A 22,744-nucleotide genomic window follows, 5' to 3' on the forward strand; every position below is an offset into this window, starting at 1 on the left:
TGTTTTTTTTTTAGTTGGTAATTTTGAATTTGATTGGCTAGGTACCACACTTAAAAAAATTAGATTATGATACGTACTTTGATTTTATAGTGGCTTACGAGGTTTTTTTCTTCAGTTCAGATAACATCTATTATTCATATGTAGCATTACGTAACAAGTTAAATTAAAATCACTGTACCTAATCAATCATCTAATCATTTGAAAAAAAAAAATTAAATGGAAAGGTGAGAATTTTAGTATAATTTTATTTTTTTTATTTACAAACTGCTCACCATTGAGGGTAAACCTTACGGACTAAGTATACACTAAAAAAATATGTACATATGTAGACATAGGTAATGAATAATAAAAAAGAAACAAAAAAAAAGAACATGAGAAATTACAATTGCATTAATGTGCCACCATGTGGTTAATTAGAATTTGACAGGATATTTTAAACACTGTTATCACAATGTCACCCCTCAAAGATGTTGGCAGAGCAAATTTCCGTCGAAACTCTTCGAAAAACGCTGGTATAATCCCTCGAGTACCTATGAGCAAGCCGAATATTTCAGCTTGAAGTAGATGACTTAGGCTCATAGATCGACTTCTTCTCATGGTGGACCTCGGCTGTCTGATGACATCCTACTTCAAAACGTGTCGTGGGGTCCTGTTTCGTGTCAGCATTGTACGCTAAAATATCTACTCGTCTCGTTGACCCATTTTCAGCTAGACAGATTTCTTCTTCTACTCTCCGGCCCTTATTTCTTAATGCGGCAGCACTTTTGGATCTTATAAGATGATGTCTAGAGTTCCTCAAGAGCAATCCCTGTTCACAGAATCCCAAGACGTGTGCTAAAGTTTCATTCTCCGGGCAGCCATGCCTGCAACGGGTACCGTCAAGTGATCTGCCGGGAACGGAACGAACAGCTGCTAAATTTTCTGTCATTTTCAGGCTAGATATCCATTCACTAGTCGAGAACCCTTTCTTGTTAGCAATCCAACTGTTGGCGGCTGTTACATCTCAACAACTTTTCCCCGTTCTGAAAGGGTCTTCCATGATTTATATTCACGACATCACATTCTTCTCGAAAATTTCGAATTGTATCTTCAGTAAAATTTTCGGGAAAAGAAAGGTAGAAGGAATCACACGACGATTTCAGTTCAACATCTGTATCTTGTTAACATGCGGATTATCTGCTCTGATTAACGATAGACAGATATTACACTGTTGAAGAAAAGATTCTACGAAGCGCGTATTAACTGAAGTCCTTTTAACCTTTTTGCTAGCATACAGCATGCAATTTGGAATATCAGTCTGGAGGAAAAGCATTTTTTTAACAGAGCTTCGAAGGATCTTATCAACGTTTTCTTAAAAAAAAAAAACTTCGAGATAATTTATGTAACTTGCGGGTAATTTTACTTGTAAGTATTAGTATTCTCAACATCGACTACAGTCGATTTTCCCGAACGTTAACATTGCTCTTCGAATGTTCTTGTGTACTCCAGCGTCCGACTGCTTAACGGAACGCGCCTTCTCATGGATGCGAAAAGTAAAAAATTATCTGTGTACAAACATGACTGAGAATCGTCTCAACTCACCAGCTATCATCTCCATAGAAGGCAACATTTTGGAGAAAATGGATTTATGCACAAGCATTAATCAATTTACTCAGCAGAAGGCAAGGCAAAATATGTTGGAAAGCTGATAATGATATTATGATACTACATCTTGTAATTTTCAATTTCCAATTCTATATTTAAAAGAAATATATAATTCACAAGTCTAGTTTCGACGTAGAATACGAATTTCCCGCACCAAGTTGGCTATGAGCACCCTTTCCAAGATCTGTGGTGAAAGAAAAAATGGCAGAATTCCAAATGTTTACTGTAACAACACTACGAATCATAGCCGAATGGTAATTTTATTAGTAGGGTAGTTGAACAGCGGACCAATGTAACTTGTATGATCATGTCCAATGACGCCACCTCCCCCCACTACGGACATGAGGGCGTCGAATTTGCGGCCCCTTTCAGTAATAACTCGGCATCGACAGCAGCTAGTGAGTGTGCGACCACTTGTTTGATTTATAATCGCGAGTTCTACAACATTAAAATAGTAAGAGATACGTTCGATATACAGTGAACCATAGTGAAATATTTGTTATGAGTTGGAATTAATTTATTTCGGAATGTCGCTTTATAGACAAAATAGTAATTAACTTTGCAAACGCACTAGTGACTCATCAGAGTATAGTAAGTCAGTTTTGGAGCTTATTATATGTCTATCACGTGATAGACACATCAATAAATAGCCTCGTATAGATTAAATTCCTGGGAGAAAAATCTCCAGATTTTTGGAATAAATTATTCCTCTTATGCACGTCGTGCACAATAAAGTGTCGCGCCGTTTCGAAGACCCAGTCGTGCTATCCTTCACAAAGCAGAAAGACACACGACTCAGATGAGCAATGACAGAAATTGCGCCTTTTGCCTTATTGCGTCTTATAGTTTTTTTTTATTATAGTAGGTTATTTTACGACGCTTTATCAACAGCTTAGGTTATTTAGCGTCTGAATGAGATGTAGGTGATAATGCCGGTGAAATGAATCAGGGCTCCAGCACCGAAAGTTACCCAGCATTTGCTCATATTGGGTTGAGGGAAAACCCCGGAAAAAATCTCAACTTGCCCCGACCGGGAATCGAACCCGGGCCACCTGGTTTCGCGGCCAGACGCGCTAACCGTTACTCCACAGGTGTGGACTCTTATAGTTCACGCTGGACACCTGAACTCACTACTGAATTGGCGCGACACAGAACGTATTCATAAAAGGCGCAATTTCTGTCATTGTTCATCTGAGTCGTGTGTCTTTCTGCTTTGTGAAGGATAGCACGACTGGGTCTTCGAAACGGAGCGACACTTCATTGTGCACGACGTGCATAAGAGGAACAATTTATTCCAATGTTCCTTCAGAACGGACGATAATTTGTCGTAGTACGACACATGACAGAAAACAGATGCATAAAAATGACCTAATATTAGCGAGTGGAAAGCTAAAGGAATCCGTTGTCAACGCAACGCTACTTTCATTAGCACAGCTGCCACCGACGTAGCTCGGGGTAACAAACTGGACCCGAATTCCAATGCTGCTTGGGCTGATTATCTTCTTTGGTACTATAAGGCGAATCCTGGATATTATCTCGCAAAAATACCATTTGACTATCGTCAATTCTACCAACGCTACATAACGTCTCAGTTGATACAGCGCCATTAAATAACCGATCAAAAAATTGGCACAGCTGGAAGGGCTTCGTTAAATTCGTCCTTTAGTTGAGCGTCCTACAAGCTGTAGTATAGTAGTATACGAGCTGAAATGATGGAGGCTGGTAGATGACGGGTTAAGACACAGCTTTAAAATACTCTGCAGGCATGCGCGGGGAAACTATGACATCATGGCTGCAACTTTCCAGTACAAAAGCTGAGAATTTCGTCGTTCTATACAGGAAATGGAGTTGCGAAACTCTGAGGTGTGAAGTTCATGCGCGTGTTAAATTTCACCTTACGTTGTGCTTGATACATGGCGAACATAGTGAGAAGCGTGCTTGTTTTAATTGGTTATTTAACGACGCTGTATTAACTATTCGGTTTATTTAGCATCCATTGGATTGGTGATAGCGAGATGGTATTTGGTGAGACGAAGCCGAGAATTCGCCATATATTACCTGACATTTTCCTTACGGTTGGGGAAAAACTCGGAAAAATCCAACCAAGTAATCAGTTCAAGTGGGAATCGAACCCACATCCGAGCGCAGCTCCGGATCGGCAGGCAAGCGCCTCAGCGACTGAGCTAAGCCGGTGGCCGAGGAAACCTGTTAAACCATGTAGGTGGAGAAAAGATAAAGATATATGAAAACAGTTGGGTGTGCGGATATGAAGTTCGGAATGCTTTTTTTGTTTTCCTTACTTTTTGGAAACAGTGATGCTTAAAGTAAAAGGAATGTGACTGATCTTGCACATCTTAATTATATTAATTTTAAAACACGCAGAAAAAAATACCTCAATAATGTTTTGAATCTCAGTGCTGTCAACATTGCGATATTATTAAGTGGACCTTATCATAATGAGAAGGTGGAAAATAACCAACAGGTGGGGAGAAACAGGTATGTTCTGTTTAGAATTATTAATTGTACAAAATTTTGCGGTGCCTTTGAACTTGCTTTGAGTGATAAGTGGCGTTTTCTTGGAATTAGTAAATTTTATTTCTAGTATAGATAGTGCACTGAAAAAATGTAGAAAGTAATCGAGTTTTTAAGAGGTCTCAAACTCTATTCAAAATGAACTATAGGACTCTATACTATAACTCTGTCAAGAGGCTATATCAAAAGAAATAAAGAAGGCCGAGTTTGTAGCTTTAGTGCTACAGAAACGACAGACGTTTCCGAAAGAATACAGTAAGTATTAGGGTTTAATTTTTCGGCAATGAATAAGTATATATTTATTATATTCTGTATATTTGTTTGCTTGCTTTTACTCCTTTGTTTGTTTGTTTTTTTTTAAGTAGTGCAGCTCACATCTGATTTCTTACACTAACCGCTACTGAATGCAGATCAACAGCGTTTAAGAATGTTAAATAAATCACAGCCGTGATTCTTTGAAGTATTACTAGTCTACCTGTCATTATGTAATTATTGTCATTTCATCGTTACAGAAGAGGCGTAAGAATCGATATGAAGTGGAAGTAAATGATCGATTATTTTAGTTGCATACAAATTAGTTCCCACGCAGTTTAATTTCGAAAATTGTGGCCTATTTAAATTAAGTTCAAACACCTTATTTAAGTCTTATCACTTATGAGGTTCCAACCAATCTTCGGACTGCTGACTAAACATTATAATTATTTCATGCTTTTGGTTATAATGACTGTTCATTAAATTGTTAAAATATTTTAGGCCACGTATGGGCCCATTCTGCCACAGCTTTGCTTCTCCTTCAAAGGAAACCGTGCTAAGAACTTTTATCTCCTCGGTTGAATTTGAACCTGTAAACATCAGAATCAATGAAAAATATTAACTGCAAAATCATCGACAGAGACAAATGTCTGTATGACAACTCCAATAAAATTCGGCATTCAGTTTACTTAATGGTAATAGTAAATACAGGAATGCCTCTTTGCAAACGTAAACTGTTCACTAATTAATGGCTAAAAATGGAACAAAGTATTTTGGAACATGATTACTATGAAAATATTGTAAGTAGTTAACTAGACATAGAAACGAGATATAATAAAACTACTAATAAAAGTAAAATACATCGTATTTATTAAGTAAAACATTAAGAAAACTTACACGAATAACATAATGCTATTACATACTGTATATGTAAATGCAACTTAAATACTCAAACATCCTCTGAGTTTGTCGCTTCTTCACCACCCAATAAAGCTGGACTCGGGATTTCTCCAAAAATAACTTTCTTGTAATGTGTGTACAGCATGTCCTTTAGAATGTTAGAATGTTCGATGTCCCGTGTCTCACATACAACTTTGACCTGCAATATGTACATATTAATTGACAAAACTGATATTCAATAACAAGAAAAGAAAACAATTTATTAAATCTAATAACAGTACCTATCCGTGAGAAAATAAACTGTGTTAATGAATGACACACGGATATAAAGGGTAAACACTCAAGTATTTTTAAAGGTAATCGGGGGCAATATACTGAGCTACATTAGGCCTATGTTAACATTTTTCAATCTTCGAAGTTCGATACTTTTTTAGACATGAAAAGAAACTACGTTTTTAGATTCGTTCAACCAACCGATTTGTTTATCCTATGAACGTCTGGCTAGTTACGTGGAGGTCCAGATTGTGGGTGTAGTCTTTAGTCTAGGTTTGCTATGAAGGGCATTGTAGTTGTATCTTACTGATACCCAAATAATTTAACGTGTATACAAAGCATTAATTTACAAATTAAAAAGAATTCGCATTTCAAAATCGATATTAATAAAGTAAAATAAACATTCGATTGCTAAGAAATGATACCTCATATCTGTGAATTTGGAGGTGAATCAGAAAATTGTCTTAAAAATTGATTTTTCTCAAAACAGACAAATTTTTTATATATATTTCCGTTTTACAAGATCTTCTATAAGAGGACAAAAATTAGTTAACTGTCCAATTTTGTGAACATAATCATAACATAGTTAATCTAAATAATGTAGTTAAACTAATGTAGATACAAGGTATCACTTCTTAGCCATCGATAAAAATAGCCTTGCTTGCGGCGATATCAAGAAGTTCACATCTGTTTCCATCTGTCATCTGTGGGATTAGCAATTTATAAAGTGAAAATATCCACTTTACATTGAGCTGTTCAGGTATCAATTCATGAGGCACAGATCTAAAACTTCTGTATGATTTTATAAGCGTCGTAATTTGGCAATGCATTTTATCTTTTAAAGAACCGAGTTCTTCTGACAGCCTATGAATACATTTTTTGTGGATTTTCTTCCAAAACTCTGCGTGTATTGTCATTCCATATCCTAGATTTCTTTGGACATTGTAAATTTTCATTGTCGCCTTCTCCATTATTGAAACACTGGAGCCATCGTTGTGCTAAGCGCTCACTGACGACACCTTCACCTTCGACTTCATATATTCTTCGAGCTGCGGCAGCAGCTTTGTAATCATTTTTCCACTAGGGCTTTAGAAGAAATCTAGTATCAAACATTATCACCTACATTTCATATTTTTTGTATTAGCAATTGACTTCTGTCACATGCTCACAACACGCAATAATAACCATCGCATCCTGTAAATTGAGTTTCCAAACTGAAGAAAATCATTAAAATTTTACAAAACACCAAACTTAAAGAATCGACATTACTTATGAGACGACTATTAGTTTTGGAGTGAAAATTATATTAATGACTTGTACTACTAGTTTCGACGTGATGTATCGCCGTCTTTAGGTTAGGCTTATCTATCTCGCAAATGAATTAACAGGTAGATATTGAATAAAATCCGTCCAGTAGTTTACGAGTAAGGTCAATAAAGAGATGGATATACAGACAATAACTATAATGAAAAGCATTTTTTTCCCTGTATCAAGACGTGAACATTTCAAAGTTAATTTTCTTCATCAACAAACACTTCCTCTGTTCTTCATATTTGTGAGAAATTTGAGAGGCAGTAAAGGAGTCGTAATACGAAAATACGTAATATTCCTACTGTATACAAGGTATAAATTACCTTAACACTGAAAATGTCTGACTGAATCCAAGCTCGCTCATGCATGATGTCCTTGATTGAAACGCCGATGGAAGCCATAAGTCGACACAATTCTGCAATTCCTCCTGGTCTGTCACTCACAGTGACTGAAAACTTGAGAAGGCGACCGTCACAAGCCAATCCTCTATCCAGACATCGTCCCAGAATCGTTGTGTCAATATTACCACCACACAGTGGTATCACCACCCTAAACAAGGTCAAATATGTTACAGCTCCAAAAGTGCATTATTACCCAGTGTACAATCATAAATTCTTATTTTCATTTTTCCTACACTCACCTTTTTCCTTTAAGTTCATCCAAATGTCCTGCTAGAATTGCAGCCAATCCAGCGGCACCTGCTCCCTCCACTACACATTTTTCCAGTTCAACCAACCTCAGAATTGCAATTGCAATCCACTCTTCCTTCACCACAACCTGCGAAAAATGCACTTCATATACATATATATTTTTTTGTGAACATTTTTTCACGTTTATCATTGACAGATAATGGCGAGAGGGAAAGTTGGGAGAGAAAAAGTTTAAATATATGCGCCATCTCGCGTCCTTGGAAGAGGTTTAGAGACTGGAGGTTCAAGAACAGCCCAAATGGTTCGATGTAGGCTATACTCTCCAACCTTCGCCGAGCAGGTTATTGACGTAAAAGAAACCATACTATAATTATGTTACCATTTCTCAGACCTTTATTATATAAAATACCTCCATTAATATTTTAGATTCTGAAATGCATTAGTTCAAATATGATGATAGAATTGTCATATTATACTAAAATGTAACATTTATTAACTTATACCTTACCATTTTATCGATGAGTGGAGCAGCTGTAGCAAATGCATTGTAACCAACCATTGGTACAGCCAGGCCGTCTGCTAATGTTGACTCAATGGGTGTGTACACCGGCTTTCCTTCATGAAGAGCTCTTGAGAAGCTGGCGCAACGTTCTGACTCAACTCCCTAGCAAAAAGAGTTCGCGAACAGACTTTAGACAGAAGCTATCTTTTAATTTTTATTGTTGTATATAGGCTACAGCGTGTTAGGGATATACATGAAAATATTTTGATATTTGTTTAAGAAAAACGCTTTTAAAAACAACGGCATATTCATTTTTTCCCTTGATCTAATAATTTTTCCATAAGTGTGTCAAGTATTTTACGGTCTCATATTTTACAAATGATCGTACTAGGAAACGCCTGTCAGTTTAGACTACACGCACGTCTTTCGATCACATGTATTCCAGCATAAACACAAGTCAGTTAAGGGTCATTAACCTTGTAGGAAGCTCACTTAACGTGATGTAAGGATTCACTGATGCTGAATTAGCAGATACAGAATTCATTTAATGTACGGAAGAGAATCTGCAGTCGTGGTAATCTGCGTGAATTGTCTATCGCCTACGATTTCCAAGTTGTGGAATTCCAAAATAGGTTCGAAGACTCGATCTCTTCGTCCTCGGGCCGAGGATCGTGAACCGCAACGTAATGTTGTTTCCTTCGTAATGTGACACAACGTTGCTAAAAAAATTCTACACTAGTTAAGAAAATATTAACTTTTGTTAACAGTTGAGAGATTATTTTATTTCGTATGTTCCTTTTAATTCAATAACAATTTTTAAACGTGAATTTATTTTAATTCTTTCGTGAATTGTATTTGAACACACGTTAAATTATTTGATTACCTGTTACACCACAAAGAATTTCATAAGTATTAACTAACCTCAAAACATGGTATTTTTTATATAAAAATAATTTCGAAGATAGAGAAATGTTTTACATAATGTACTATACCCGATTATCTCTAAAATATTTGCACTCGTATTCCTAACACCCTGTAGGTTCCAAAGATTTATTTACTTTCTTCATCAGATCAGAAAACACAGTTGGTTGATTATAATATCAGTTGTAATGTCCCAAGTCATTTTTACAATCTGATTGTTACCATGGTTGCAAGTGGATCCGCCGGTTAAAAGCTGAGGAAAGATTCATTTCAGAAGAAAAGTTAAAGTAGACGTTCCGCGCTGTACACTCCCGGCTCGTAAAGAAGGCAAAATTAGAGGCCAACTCTCCCTTGTTTCATTAACAGATGTCTGCAGCATGTCTTGTGAAATCACAGCTCTCAAAAGACCATCTTTATAAATTATTTAGATTTAAATTTTGAGTGGCCCAAAGGACTATGTTTTCTTCTGACCTGATGTGTAAGGTAAATTCAACATTAAGCTTCTACTTGGATATATAAAAATTTAGGCTACATTATCCAAAAATTCTATGTAATAAGCCTTTAATGGTTCCCTTCAACAGACACTGAACTAAATAAGAATGACATAAAATACTTAAAAATTGTCTCTTTATATTATAAAACATGTCTTCAAAAATTATAGTATAAATTACTCAATTAATACTTTCAATTCACTATATTTTGTAGACATACAGGTCTTGTTAATTAAAAAAATCATCGTAACAATGAAGAAACGCCGAAATCACTCTGAATATTAAGGAAAACGTATATATTTATTGTTAACTATAAAAATTAAGTTAAAAATGGCTAAAATTCATGATATACGAATTCTAATAATGATGAGAAGAGAAAACAGTTATTATGAAAGAATAGAAATACGGAGGAGTCAGCACAAACGAGTGGGAGATGCAGGATGCGACATAACAACCCGGTAGGACAGTAGGCCTACTCCCGAATTGAAGGAATGGATAGTTGCGTAAGTTTTTCGATATTCAGAGAAAGTAAGTGACAAAGCTATGTGCAAAGTGGTACATTCATCTCATCATATCTCAAAATGCAGATTTTGGACTTACTTCCTTCTAGCTTCTGAGGTACCTGTAAGTGATAATGATAGTAATGACGATGATGGTGATGATGAAATACTTTACAGTAACGTATGGTACTTACTATCACAGTGGTTTTGGGGTAAAGAGTTTTAATAGCAAGTGCCACTCCTGCAATGAGACCTCCGCCACCAACAGGCACAATAATCGCATCCACATTGCTGACTTGCTCGGCTACCTCCAGTCCCAACGTCCCCTGCCCCGCCATTATGTGTGGATGATCATATCTACGCAATAAGAAAGCACACTGAAATGTAAAAACACTATTAAGGAATTCTGGTATCTGGATTTCCATGGCACGACTTGTTTTTAATAAATATTTATTTCGAATGCACGCATAAATAGAGAAATTTTAACGAGACATTTAATTTTCATAAGGAAGTTTTTATTTTATTTTTAGTAGGTTATTTTACGACACTGTATCAACATCTCTGGCTATTTAGTGTCTGAATGATATGAAGGTGATAATGACGGTGAAATGAGTCCGGGGTCCAGCACCGAAAGTTACCCAGCATTTGCTCATATTGGTTGAGGGAAAACCACGGAAAAACCTCAACCAGGTAACTTTCCCCGACCGGGAATCGAACCCGGGCCACCTGGTTTCGCGGCCAGGCGCGCTAGCCGTTACTCCACAGGTGTGGACAGTTTTTATTTGAAGAGTCCACTGCAAGAATGATGGATGTCATTTGGAATACATTTTTCAGGACAAGCGATTGAAAGTTTGAAATGCTTAGTGCTCAAAGCGTAACTGTGATTTTCCGATCATTACTGGACAATGACTATTAGTGTTAATGCCATATAACTCTCTATGTACATTCTATATGTCTTAAGCTATGCATTGATAGTCTTGGTTCATTTTCGACAAGAAAGTGACATCCATCATTCTTGCAGTGGACTCTTCATTTTCTATCGTGGCTCTTATGTATGAAGTCTATAGCATATTGCGTTAAAGTGTCAGGCAACGAATGATTTGAGAAACAGTTGGGTGGATAAAAAATTTCTACAAATAAACGCTATAGTAGCCTATAAAAAATGAATGGAAAACCCACGCTTCGGGAGCCTATGCTGCGCTAGAGTTCAACAGCCTTGCGCGCGTCTTCGGGTTGAGTGCCCACACACTTAGGCTTAAAGTACTTGCCGCCTGCCAGTCTGTGAGAACAAAACACCTATTATACGCTTCGCCGCTCTCGACCGCTTGGGTTCGAATACCTTAAGAAACGGAGAAATATCTTAGATGAAGCTACAGTATACCGTATTTGATATAAAAGAAATATCTCTTCCTATCACTAGACCACCCGACTACAGCTTCACACGATAAGAAACTACGAAGAGTAGTCAATGAAGTAATAGAATAATTCTTAAAAGAGTAGGAGTTTTAAATAAAAGAGGTATACTTATTAGTTGATTATTATTATTACTTTTATCATTATTATTATCATTATTATTATTATTATTATTATTATTATTATTATTATTATTATTATTATTATTGTAAACAGAGGATACTTATAAGTTCAAATGTATTACTTTTTTGTTATATTTGTATAGAGAGTGATGGCGGATTAAGAACTGGAATACATCTAATCCGCCATGACGTGAACAATGATTGATGAAATAAATAAATAAAATAAATAAATAAAGTCTATAAGATCTATGATTAAGGATTAAGTATCATATAACTGCAAGTAACACGAATTTCATTATTACATACCCATTGACATATGTAAGATTCCGCTCCTTGGACAGACGCATTGCTATCCTCTTCGCCTCACCCATGTCCTTTCCCTCAACAACCACGTTAGCTCCATGTTGCCGACATGCTTGAATTTTCATGATGGGCGCCACAATAGGCATCACTACTGTCACCGGGATTCTAAGCTTGTGCCCGTGATACGATAGGGCTAGAGCGTGGTTGCCAAGGGAAGCAGAGATAACTCCTTTCTTCTTCTGCTCCTCTGGTAACATCACAAGGGCATACCTAGCTCCTCTTTCCTTGAAACTGCAATGTAAGATTGCACATGAACTTAAAAATAAGTGAGAAACTCTCAAAAGTGTAGATAAATGTATCTTGATATGATTTATACAAAGTACTGCCTTAAATTTAGATTATATTTCTTGTATTGCATTAAATTTACCAATCGAGAACTTATATATCACTCTCAAGGTTTACTCTAATCTCGTTTATGTAACGCATTAGTACGAACCCCGCTAATCCGAAATTCAGAATAGTCCGAACATGCCAGAGAGAGAGAGAGAGAGAGAGAGAGAGAGAGAGAGAGAGAGAGAGAAGATGAAGAAAAAAAAAGAATAATTGATCTGAAACTGAATTGAATGCTACAGTATTTAGAAACTTAAGTGTACAATTTACAACTTACTTAATCATATAGTGAATGAATTAGTCATTGTTTCTATTCTATACTACTATGATAACCTGTCAGCTTTTCTGACGAAGAACAGATAATCTTAACGAAGTGGCAATGTACCGCCAACGCTTCATAAAACTCGAAACTGAACAAAGCGATGGGAGAGGATAAGGCGTGGTTTCCTACTTTCATTCCTAACCCCCACTTACTCCGAAATTTCGATAATCCGAACAACCTCCGGTCCCAATTAGTTCGGAGTAGCGGGGTTCTGCTGTATTTATTAAGACAGAAGTCTAATATAGAGAAATAAAAATAATATGAACGTAAGATATAAATAATAATTCATTACTTTAAGTCGCATAATATAGATGTGTTGTATTGAGATCAGTTATAAAATATAGTTCAAGGTTTACATTTTCAAAAACTATATATACATATAGTTTTCTTTTTCAGAATCGTTAAAATTTTATTTTCTTCCTTGGGAGAAGATGCGAAACAAAATAATTTAATAACAAGTCAGTTTCTAAAAACTGAAATATAAACAAATGTTTCCAGTATTTGAATTTTAAATTTAATTAATGTTGGGAGCAACAAAGTTTACACTTTTTCTGCCCATATTTCCTCAAAAACGGATAATTAAAATTTGCTTAACCAAGTCAATTGATTATCTAACCATTTTGATGTATTCCGATCTTAGTGCTTTCCAAATTGAACAAATATATAAATGTATGTTATTAAAATATGATCATAAAAATCATCTGAAATATAAAGAAGAACAACATGTTTATCCTACCAGAAGAAATGCGTCGTGTCCTTTAGCTGAACCTAAATGTTGCTCAACCACTCGAATAAATCATAACCAGAGTTACGGGCCAAGGTTATAAACTATTTTTGATCATAAATCCTGATCTAGATTATTATGAGTTTAAAAATTTTAAGAAAAATATTAAGCAAATGTCCTTTTTTTCCTTTTTTCTTATTTTCAATATAATATTATTTATTAATTCTAACTTATATTCTGTTCTTGACTTGATTCTCTATTTTTATCTTCGTAATTATCCCGGTTTTGTAATAACTGTATTGGTTTTGTAATTTTATTGAATCTTTGTTATGCTCCACTTAGTACAAAATAGTTATTTATAGGAACCGTCCCCAAACATGAGTTTGCCCTAACGATTGTGTATTTATTTTGTAAGTATTATTTTGTATTGTATGTAGTAATAAATGCTAAATACTGTACTTAATATTTACCTTCCTGTGTACTGCAAGAAATCTTTCTTCAGAAACACATCCATTCCTGTGATTTCGGATAAGTGAGATCTCTAAGAAATGAAAAAAATATATATTATAAAATCAAAGATAATAATGACACTAACTTCCTTATTTTTATCTTATCAATTATCAATTTACCCATAAGTAGATCGTCAGATATGAAGTCCCTACTACGTGCAAGACGACATGTCTCAATGTTGATTGGGAATACGAAAACTTTCCCATGAACAGTGGTAGGCAATTAAAAGAACATCTGGTACACTTTGTTATGTCATGGAAGAAACAGACTACATACAAGAACTAGAAATCACACTCACTATTGTAAAATGGTATGTGCAAGCATGTAGTAATCTGAAATAATAGCGATTACATTTATAGATTCTGAAGACGACTAATAAGTTTCGCCCTTAGAAAGCTGAAAGCTTAATTTGCATAATATAAGTCACTGTTCGTTAACAGAAAACCACAATTTAAGTCACACGGAGTTAGTGTGCACTCAATGTTGATTGCTTGATGGTTGTCAGCCCACTTTGAGGTCTGTGGATATAGAGGAAAAATTGGATCGGTGTCGGGTAGAGTTCCCGGGTAGCTCCGTTGGTAGAGCGTTGGTACGTTTAACCAAAGGTCCCGGATTCGATACCCGGCCCCGGAACAATTTTTCCCTCGAAATTATTCAAACCAACTTCACAGGGAGCTATACCTGTTCGTTAACAGAAAACCACAATTTAAGTCACACAGAGTTAGTGTGCACTCAATGTTGGTTGCTTGTTGGTTGTCAGCCCACTTTGAGGTCTGTGGATATAGAAGGAAAATTGGATCGGTGCCGGGTAGAGTTCCCGGGTAGCTCAGTTGGTAGAGCATTGGTACGTTTAACCAAAGGTCCCGGGTTCGATACCCGGCCCAGGAACAATTTTTCCCTCGAAATTATTCAAAGTTTTATTTGTAAACCAAAATGAACCAACGGGATTATAATAACGACTGATAAAATTATAACAAGAAATTTTGTACATACATCTTGATTACACAACTTTCAACACTATATCATTTCGGAATATGCTGTTTATTGCTTTAGCGTGTTAAATATATAAACTACATATTCTGACGTGGGAAATCTGCGATCTTTCTATGTGATTAGTGATCACCCGTAAGACTTTATTTATAAATAATATATTAACTCTGTTTCGAATTACTGTAATTCATGAGTAAGAACTTACATATATGAATGAATGTGGCCGCTGTAGGGATTTTTCTTTGTACAAAGTTCTCGGGGGTCTAATAGTTGCCATGCTCAGCATCAGGCGTTTAAATTCGGCCGAGAGAGAATATTTTTAATGACGATAAAAGTTTTCTTCAAACAGAAGTCAATTTCTTAGCCTTATGTCGTATATTTGGTACACGTTAAAAACTTTATCCCTGAATAAGTGGGCTACAGGTAGGAATGATCTGCCGCTAATGTCAAATTTCAACCCTGCCAGCCATCATCTACACCCATCATCATCATAGAGTATCATCAGGTTAGTAAATTACGACTCTTAAGTAATTTTCATTTCAAAAAAGGAATTTTTCACACTGTCAGATTAGCAGAGTTCACGAAAGTCTTCGCCGGCCAAATCTGGAGATATCAGCAACAAGCGAAACTTTATACAAAAGATGAATAGAGAGTGTAATAATATTCAAGTAGTTTCACCCTCTGTGTCATCCAGTATGGTATAATCGGATGGGGAGGAGCAACAAAATTTACATTTTCTCCGCTTATATTGCTTCAAAAGAGGATAATTAAAATTTGCTTAACCAAGTCAATTGATTATCCAACAAATTTGATTTATTCCGATTTTAATGTTTTCCAAATTGAACAAATATATAAACATACATTATTAAAATATTATCATAAAAGTCGTCCGAAATATAAAGAAGAACAACATGTTTATCCTACTAGAAGAAATTTGACATGTCCTTTAGCTGAACTTAAATGTTGCACAACCTCTGAAATAAATCATAGCCAGAGTTGCGGGCCAAGGTTATACAGCTCTATTTTAATAAATCCTGACCTAGGTTATTCTGAGTTTAATACATTTAAGAAAAAATTAAGCAAATTGTTTAGTTTCCTTTTCTATTTTTTTTCCTTTCCTTAATTTCAATGTACTATTTATTTATTCATTACAACTCATATTCTGTTCTTGACTTGATTACCTATTTTCATCTTCGTAATTATCCATGTTTTGTAATGACTGTATTGGTTTTGTAACGTTATTAAAACTTTATCATCTTCTTTAGTATAAAATAGTTATTTATAGGAATCGTTCTCAAACACGAGCTTGCTCAAATGGGCGTGCGCTACGTAAATATGTATTTATTGTGTCTCTTATGAAGCAATAAATAATATAGACACTTGGATACTCGGTTCGTTTGAAGTTACAATAGATATTTCCATTCGAATTCAATATCGAGCAAGAGTTTATCAATGCATGTGGTAATGTTCTGTTTATTATAGAAAATAATTACATCGCGGAGTTATTTATAACCTCGACCTCAAATAAAATTGTTTATTAATAGAATAGCAAAGTCTCAAGGTTATCAAATAACACTATAAACGCTTTAAGAATTTATTTAATGTCCATAGTCATATTGGTCAACATCATATTCTTCGTGTTAAGACAATACAAACAAATTCTTGCGTAATATTACCCTTTTGAATATTTGAGACTTACAAATAAACCTTTAACCCTTTGCATCACAAATCATTTTTAATGTTTTTCATATCATGGATCATAACAAAGCTTCGATCATTTTTTTTTTTTCAACATTTTAACTCTCCACACAATTTCAAAACACAGATGGAACCTTTATGTATACTCAAGAGATGGTTTCTTGGTGGAATATCTGTGCCATAAAATTTAAAAAGAAATAAAACTGTGGTTCTTCTGAACAACCACTATGCTGCAAAGGATTAAGTGATTTCAACGTAAAATGGACTGTGAGGCCATGCAAACAAATAAATGAAAATTATTTTCATGCTTCGTTTAAAGTAATATATTATTTTCTAATTTGAGATTCCAGTAAAGGAACATTTGTACATGCTTAAAACAGAGTGTCTAAACGACTGTGTTTCAAATTTCTATGATTGTAGGTGGAATCAGAAAGAAGGATTTGTCAACTGAAACCTGTGTCCGAAAACGTAGTGTTTAAGCATTATAAGCCATTAAATTTATATAAAAAAAGTGCGTTACCCTGCAGTAGGACAAATTTCTGGCACCTCTGTTGGTTGGGTTGCCTAATGTTCAGGTGCTTTTGACTATCAGGCTGATATTTCATGTGTAGTACATTTACGCCAATTGAAGAGTCCACTGCAAGAATGATGGATGTCACTTTCTTGTCGAAAATGAACCAAGACTGTCAATGCATAGCTTAAGACATATAGAATGTACATAGAGAATTATATGGCATTAACACTGATAGTCATTGTCCAGTAATGATCGGAAAATCACAGTTAAGCTTTGAGCGCTAAGCATTTCAAACTTTCAATTGCTTCTCCTGCAAAATGTATTCCAAATGGCATCCATCATTCTTGCAGTGGACTCTTCAATTGAGAAGCCATTTTAATTTTGAACATTGTCAGAACCTACTAATATGCACTTTACATATGGTACAGCAAGAGGTGGTGCAGAGAAGCTAGGCGGATTTATCGACGACGATATACCTCATCTAAATGTTAGCTTTCTGACAAGATGGATTGGAAAATTCGTCTGTTATTTGATCACAGAGATTCCCAAATTTAAGCCCGTTTGACTTTTTCTTGTCGGGCCATGTGGAAGCAGTGATTGTTTGCGAAAAAGCTCTTCACATCAACCAGAAACTGTAAGCAGGAATCTTGATTTTATGAGACGAGATTCGAGCTACACCTGAGATTTTTTAAAGTGCGTGACAGTCAATGCTGCGAATTTGCGTTCTTTGTATAATCAGGTCGGGGGATGCAATTTCCAGCACTCCTATAATGTAAGTTTCTGGAATAACTTCTGCTACCATTTGATAAATAATACGAACGCTCTGTATAGTTCTAATTACAATTTTTATCGAAGGGAAAATAATTAGATACAACTACTTTCATCCTGTGTGCTGTGTTTACACGCGTGGATTTTACATAGAGAGATTGGAAGACCAGTCTTTGTAACGAGAAGAAAGAGCTCTATCGCTAAGCCATAAAGGCTTCGTAGGGAACATGCCGTTTCGTGATATACAGATACGTCGCTGCTACGGCTTTATTTCATCCTCGGACCTCGATGCTTATTATTTCCCCGTGTGAATCTCGCGTGAACCCAAACTACACTTAGACAAATTCACACTAAAGGATAGCGACCACTTTCCGTGTCGAAGTATGTACAATATGCTCAGCTTGAGTGGCAGTTTGTTAATACAGGAAGCAGTTATAGTTTCCATAAATAAATAAAAGTACATTAAAAACTAACGGCAAGTTACATACGTATTGCATTCACTTAGCGTAACCTAATGGTACTATAAGACATTTTTCTGAATCCACAGTCCCGAACATCCATTTTCCCGAATAGCATTTTTCCCGAATGCAAAATTTCCGAATCCACATTCCCAACAGATATTTTCCCGATTTTTCCCGATTTCTTTGATTTTCATTTTCGAGAAATTCTATTTTCCCAAATACAAAATTGCCGAATCTACATTACCGATTTCTTTGATTTCCATTGTCCCTACAATACAGTAATGTATATTACCACACAAATGTATTTAATGCAATTATGGCATAATTAATTACACTTTCTCTTTACAAAGTGAAATAATGTCCAAGTGTTCTCAGGTAATCGAGGTGTCTGTTATCGGCTGCATAGGTGTGATAATCCTGCACGATAATTCGTATTCGTGTTTGAAGTTGTGGCCACTCTCTCTTCGGTTGTGCCCTCACGCGTCTACCCAATGTGAATTCCGCAGTCATGGTCCTCGTGTCGCTGTCTTCCTTTTGGAGCTCAGTCAAAGCAGTATAGAAGCTTGGACGGTGTCTGTCAAACATCACTTGCAGACTACTGTGGAAGCCTTTCAACAGATTATTTGCTCGGTGTTCATTATTTAATGTGGAATTGTTCTGGTTCCACAATGTCGTATCATATCGAGAAGGTACAGGTCGCCTTCTGCCACGAGCTCGTGTGACACTGATGTATGTACGTGGCATCAAAGTAATCAAATGTTCGGGATTTCTCGCATAATATATTCGGGAAACTGAATAGTAAACGAAATTCGGGACGTGGATTCGGGAAAGTAGCATTCGGGAAAAGGTAGCTTCGGGAAAATGTCTATTCGGGAAAATGGGTGGGAAAGGAACAAACTAGTAAAAATAATGTTTACACAAAGTACTAAAACCCCTTAGTACTACTCAACCAAAGAGGGACATACGTTCAACAGGTTGCTGTAACTCCAGGCGTTCAAGACAGAAAAGGGATGAGTCAAAACTGTAATGGGGAAAATTAGCTGCTTTCAACTGTATGTAGCTTCGTTTTTATTTTATTGGGTTATTTTACGACGCTGTATCAACATCTAGGTTATTTAGCGTCTGAATGAGATGAAGGTGATAATGCCGGTGAAATGAGTCCGGGGTTCAGCACCGAAAGTTACCTAGCATTTGCTCGTATTGGGTTAAGGGAAACCCCGGAAAAAACCTCAATCAGGTAACTTGCCCCGACCGGGATTCGAACCCGGGCCACCTGGTTTCGCGGCCAGTGGAGCGTTGCCGGATATGGGTTTATAAGTAAAAGTTGTTCCATTTGACACCACCTATCACAACCCAAAAGTTTGTCACACACTCAACCGAACACTCTGTACAATAAGTACCACTGCCGTGGCTGAGTGGCCTGTCACGCAGGCGATACGGGTTCCAGTCCCAATGAGATCTGGTAATCTCCACTGAAAAATCCATAGTGACACTTGTGGTCGCAATGGGATTCTTCTCGGGATTCTCCCGTTTCCCCATATTAGACATCTACTTAATTCCATCAACATTTATCCATTATATAACATTCCCCGAACGGCGCCTGTCGACGCACGGAGGGTGTTGACCTAAAGATAAGCGGGTTTGCCTGCTCGAAATCTGAATACGCAGCGAACCTTAGTGTAGGCAGCCGGTGTGGGTTTGGAAATGCGCCTAGCTTGAACGAAAGAGCTCTTGGAATTTCGCAGTGCTGGGTCTTAGTGTTCCCTCCATAAATTCAATTCAATTAAATTCATTATTTAATAAACATAATGGGAAACATATTTTGTTGGTGGTAAAACGAATAGGCTAAATACTTAACTGCCCGCTAATTTTAAAAGTTCCAATTATGATCGGAACTTTCCTCTTCGTTATCTTAATTAGTAGAAAAAATCTAAAAGAATGTCTACAGCTTAAAATATTCTGTTTCTGTTTGTATAGTTTTTAGTCTGTTTCAACTACAACTAGCTTCTGAATTCCACACAATATGATACTGGTCGTCACAAAACTGTTGCACTAGAAATACAAGAAAGTATTGTGAAATAAGATAGCTACTTGCCAATCGAGGTTTCAAGTCTACATTCTGTGACCCATCTCTGATAATAGTGTCTGTCAAGTCACTTGTGTCGATAAATTGTATCTGTGGAAAGAATTTGGAAGATATCCACCTGATTTCTTATTTGCGGAGACCGCCTTATTGCGTAACTACATCATCTGAATGATTAAAAGGGAACGGAATTGGATTTTGGGTAAACATTTATCTTTTATTTTCCACTGTAGGTCTATTATTTGGTCTTCTCTCATTAAAGCGGTATAGTAGGCCTACATAATATGAGTATACTGAAATTTTATCCATTTTAATTTTTCGATTTTCTGAGAAAAGGGTACACAACTCTTAATTTTAACGCTCTTTCTTCATAAATTTTCGGATTTTGTGCAGAAAGTTATTTATTATTTTATTTTTCCCAATTTATTCTTTGACTTGTCTTCATTAAAATTCTATGTCGCATGTGTTTATACTAAAATAATATCAGTGTTAACTTTTCGTTTCTCTGAAGAGAAGGCGTAGTAAAATGTCTTATATTAATGCTTATTTTCGGAAAGTTTTATTTTTCCACACAAAACGAACCTTTTCTCAGCTTTTATTTAATCTAGAAATCTGACATTTACAGGAATTTAGGTTTGAATATTTTACATGTAAAGAAATATTTTGTAAATTTGTTACAGGAGCTAATGTACTGAATATCGTTGAAAAAAATATATACGAATGAGGGAAAACTATTTCTCAGCAAGGAAATAAATTAAAGAAAAAATACTGTTTCAGCATGAAGTTAAGTTGTGTGTTCCTGAGCTGTAAAAAATCAAGAGCCTGGCTTAAACAGTTTTTGAGAAAAAGTTACTTAGTAAGGCATAATTTGACATTGTTAAGATAGACACTTCGGTGTCCCCTTAAGCTTTTTCTTTTCACTAATATTATTTTACTCTGGGGGCCAGATCTAAACCCGTGATAGACCACGTATATACCGCGTGCCACGTATTGGAAATCGCTGGCATACGTTATAAATTATAATTACAAGCCTGTGAAGGTAAAGGCAGAGCGTTTAGAATAGAGTCTTCTACCCGCTCTGGTAAAGGTACTCCTATTACAGGCCATGGAGGCAGGAGGGTAAGGCTCGTACCTTTTGTAGACAATCGCCATTAGTAGTAGGCAGTAGGGATGTCAGTTCTAGAAATCTTTTATTTTTATCTGCCCCTGTTCAACGTCACAGTTTGCAGTGAGGGGAAAAAGAGATAACTAAAAGGTTGTATGTTTTTTCATACATTACGCCCACGACTAATACAGGGTGTCCGGGAAAGACCTGACGAAAAAGAAGTAATTATATATCTGAAACTGTTACAGTTATTACCTCAATATTTTCACAGTTAGAAAGAGAAACTCAATAAGTTTTGTTACCTAGCAGCATGTTACAAGCGTGCGCATACCATTGCGCGAGGAGAAAACGAGAAAAAGCTCGTTCTGCGCAGCGTAATTATATAGTCAGCCTTGCTCTCAGAGCTGGGAATGCAAGTTGTGCGTGTACCAAGTGAACAGCCGAACAATGTTTACCACAATAGAAAAAACAGAATGCGTTTTATGACTGGCTGAATTTAAGTCAGTCAAGCGTGTACAACGATGTTTCCTTTCCAAACAGACAAGAGCTCACTGTAACAGGTAACACATACCTGGCTATGCTGCAAAATTACGCTGTCCCACAACTACCACCAGAAACCGTGTTTCAACAGGACGGAGCCCCCCCCCCCCAACTATTCTAACGCTGTGCGCCCTTTCCTCGATGACATGTTTCCTGACCGTTGAATTGGAAGAGGCGGACCTACACCATGGCCATCACGGTCGCCGGACATGAACCCACTGGATTTCTTTCTGTGAGGTTTTTGAAGGATGTGAGTTACGTGGCCGAATCTACAAAGCAACCGGAGATGCTTTCGTATGTGTGGCAGGAGATTGAGTATCGCCTGGACACAGCCCTGGTCAAAAATGGTGCTCATATAGAGGTACATTAAAACTTATTGTGTTTCTCTTTGTAAGTGTGAAAACTTCACGATAATAAGTGAAATAGTTTCAGAGATATAGTTATTTATTTTTCGTCAGGTCTTTCCCGGACACTCTGTATAAGCCACTTGCAATTTAGTTATCATTGACCGGCAGTGATATAATGAAACATCTGTAAATAGGCTACTTGCCGCCTTTACCTCCAAGGAAATAGCTCTATTACTCAATTCTGTTAGAGTCTGAGTGAAAACCAGGAACATAGTGCGGCCGAAAGCTTAGATCAATGGGGAAAATGCATGTCCTTATCAGGAATCGAATCCGCGACCTTCCGGCTTGAAGCGCAACATCTTATCCGCGACGCTTCAGTACGCCCCGACATATCTCTAACTTTTTATAAAAAAACACTTAAGTATTCATAGATGAATTAGTTACAGAGTTTAAAGAAGGAAGTTCTGTGATTATCAAT

The 22,744-nt window shown here is 36.4% G+C and overlaps 1 protein-coding gene across 3 annotated transcripts in view; it reads right to left on the reverse strand.

The window, feature by feature from the left end:
- Positions 1-225: 225 nt before the first annotated feature.
- Positions 226-22,744, reverse strand: part of LOC138714870 (L-threonine ammonia-lyase-like) — a 49,732-nt gene continuing 27,213 nt past the window's right edge. For 2 of the 3 annotated variants that reach the window (XR_011336099.1, XR_011336100.1), the window contains 8 exons: positions 13,721-13,791; positions 11,818-12,105; positions 10,171-10,333; positions 8,071-8,226; positions 7,553-7,689; positions 7,236-7,461; positions 5,326-5,527; positions 226-5,018 (listed from right to left, as the gene is read on the reverse strand). Coding sequence is in view for 1 of the 3 variants with exons in the window: in XM_069847090.1 (XP_069703191.1) it covers positions 5,378-5,527; positions 7,236-7,461; positions 7,553-7,689; positions 8,071-8,226; positions 10,171-10,333; positions 11,818-12,105; positions 13,721-13,791 (1,191 nt within the window). In the remaining 2 variants the exon portion in view is untranslated. Of the gene's footprint in view, positions 5,019-5,275; positions 5,528-7,235; positions 7,462-7,552; positions 7,690-8,070; positions 8,227-10,170; positions 10,334-11,817; positions 12,106-13,720; positions 13,792-22,744 lie in introns of those variants that run through there. The other variant, XM_069847090.1, reaches the window with a different exon arrangement.

Source organism: Periplaneta americana, chromosome 15 (assembly GCF_040183065.1).
Source record: "Periplaneta americana isolate PAMFEO1 chromosome 15, P.americana_PAMFEO1_priV1, whole genome shotgun sequence".
Classification (NCBI taxonomy): domain Eukaryota; kingdom Metazoa; phylum Arthropoda; class Insecta; order Blattodea; family Blattidae; genus Periplaneta; species Periplaneta americana.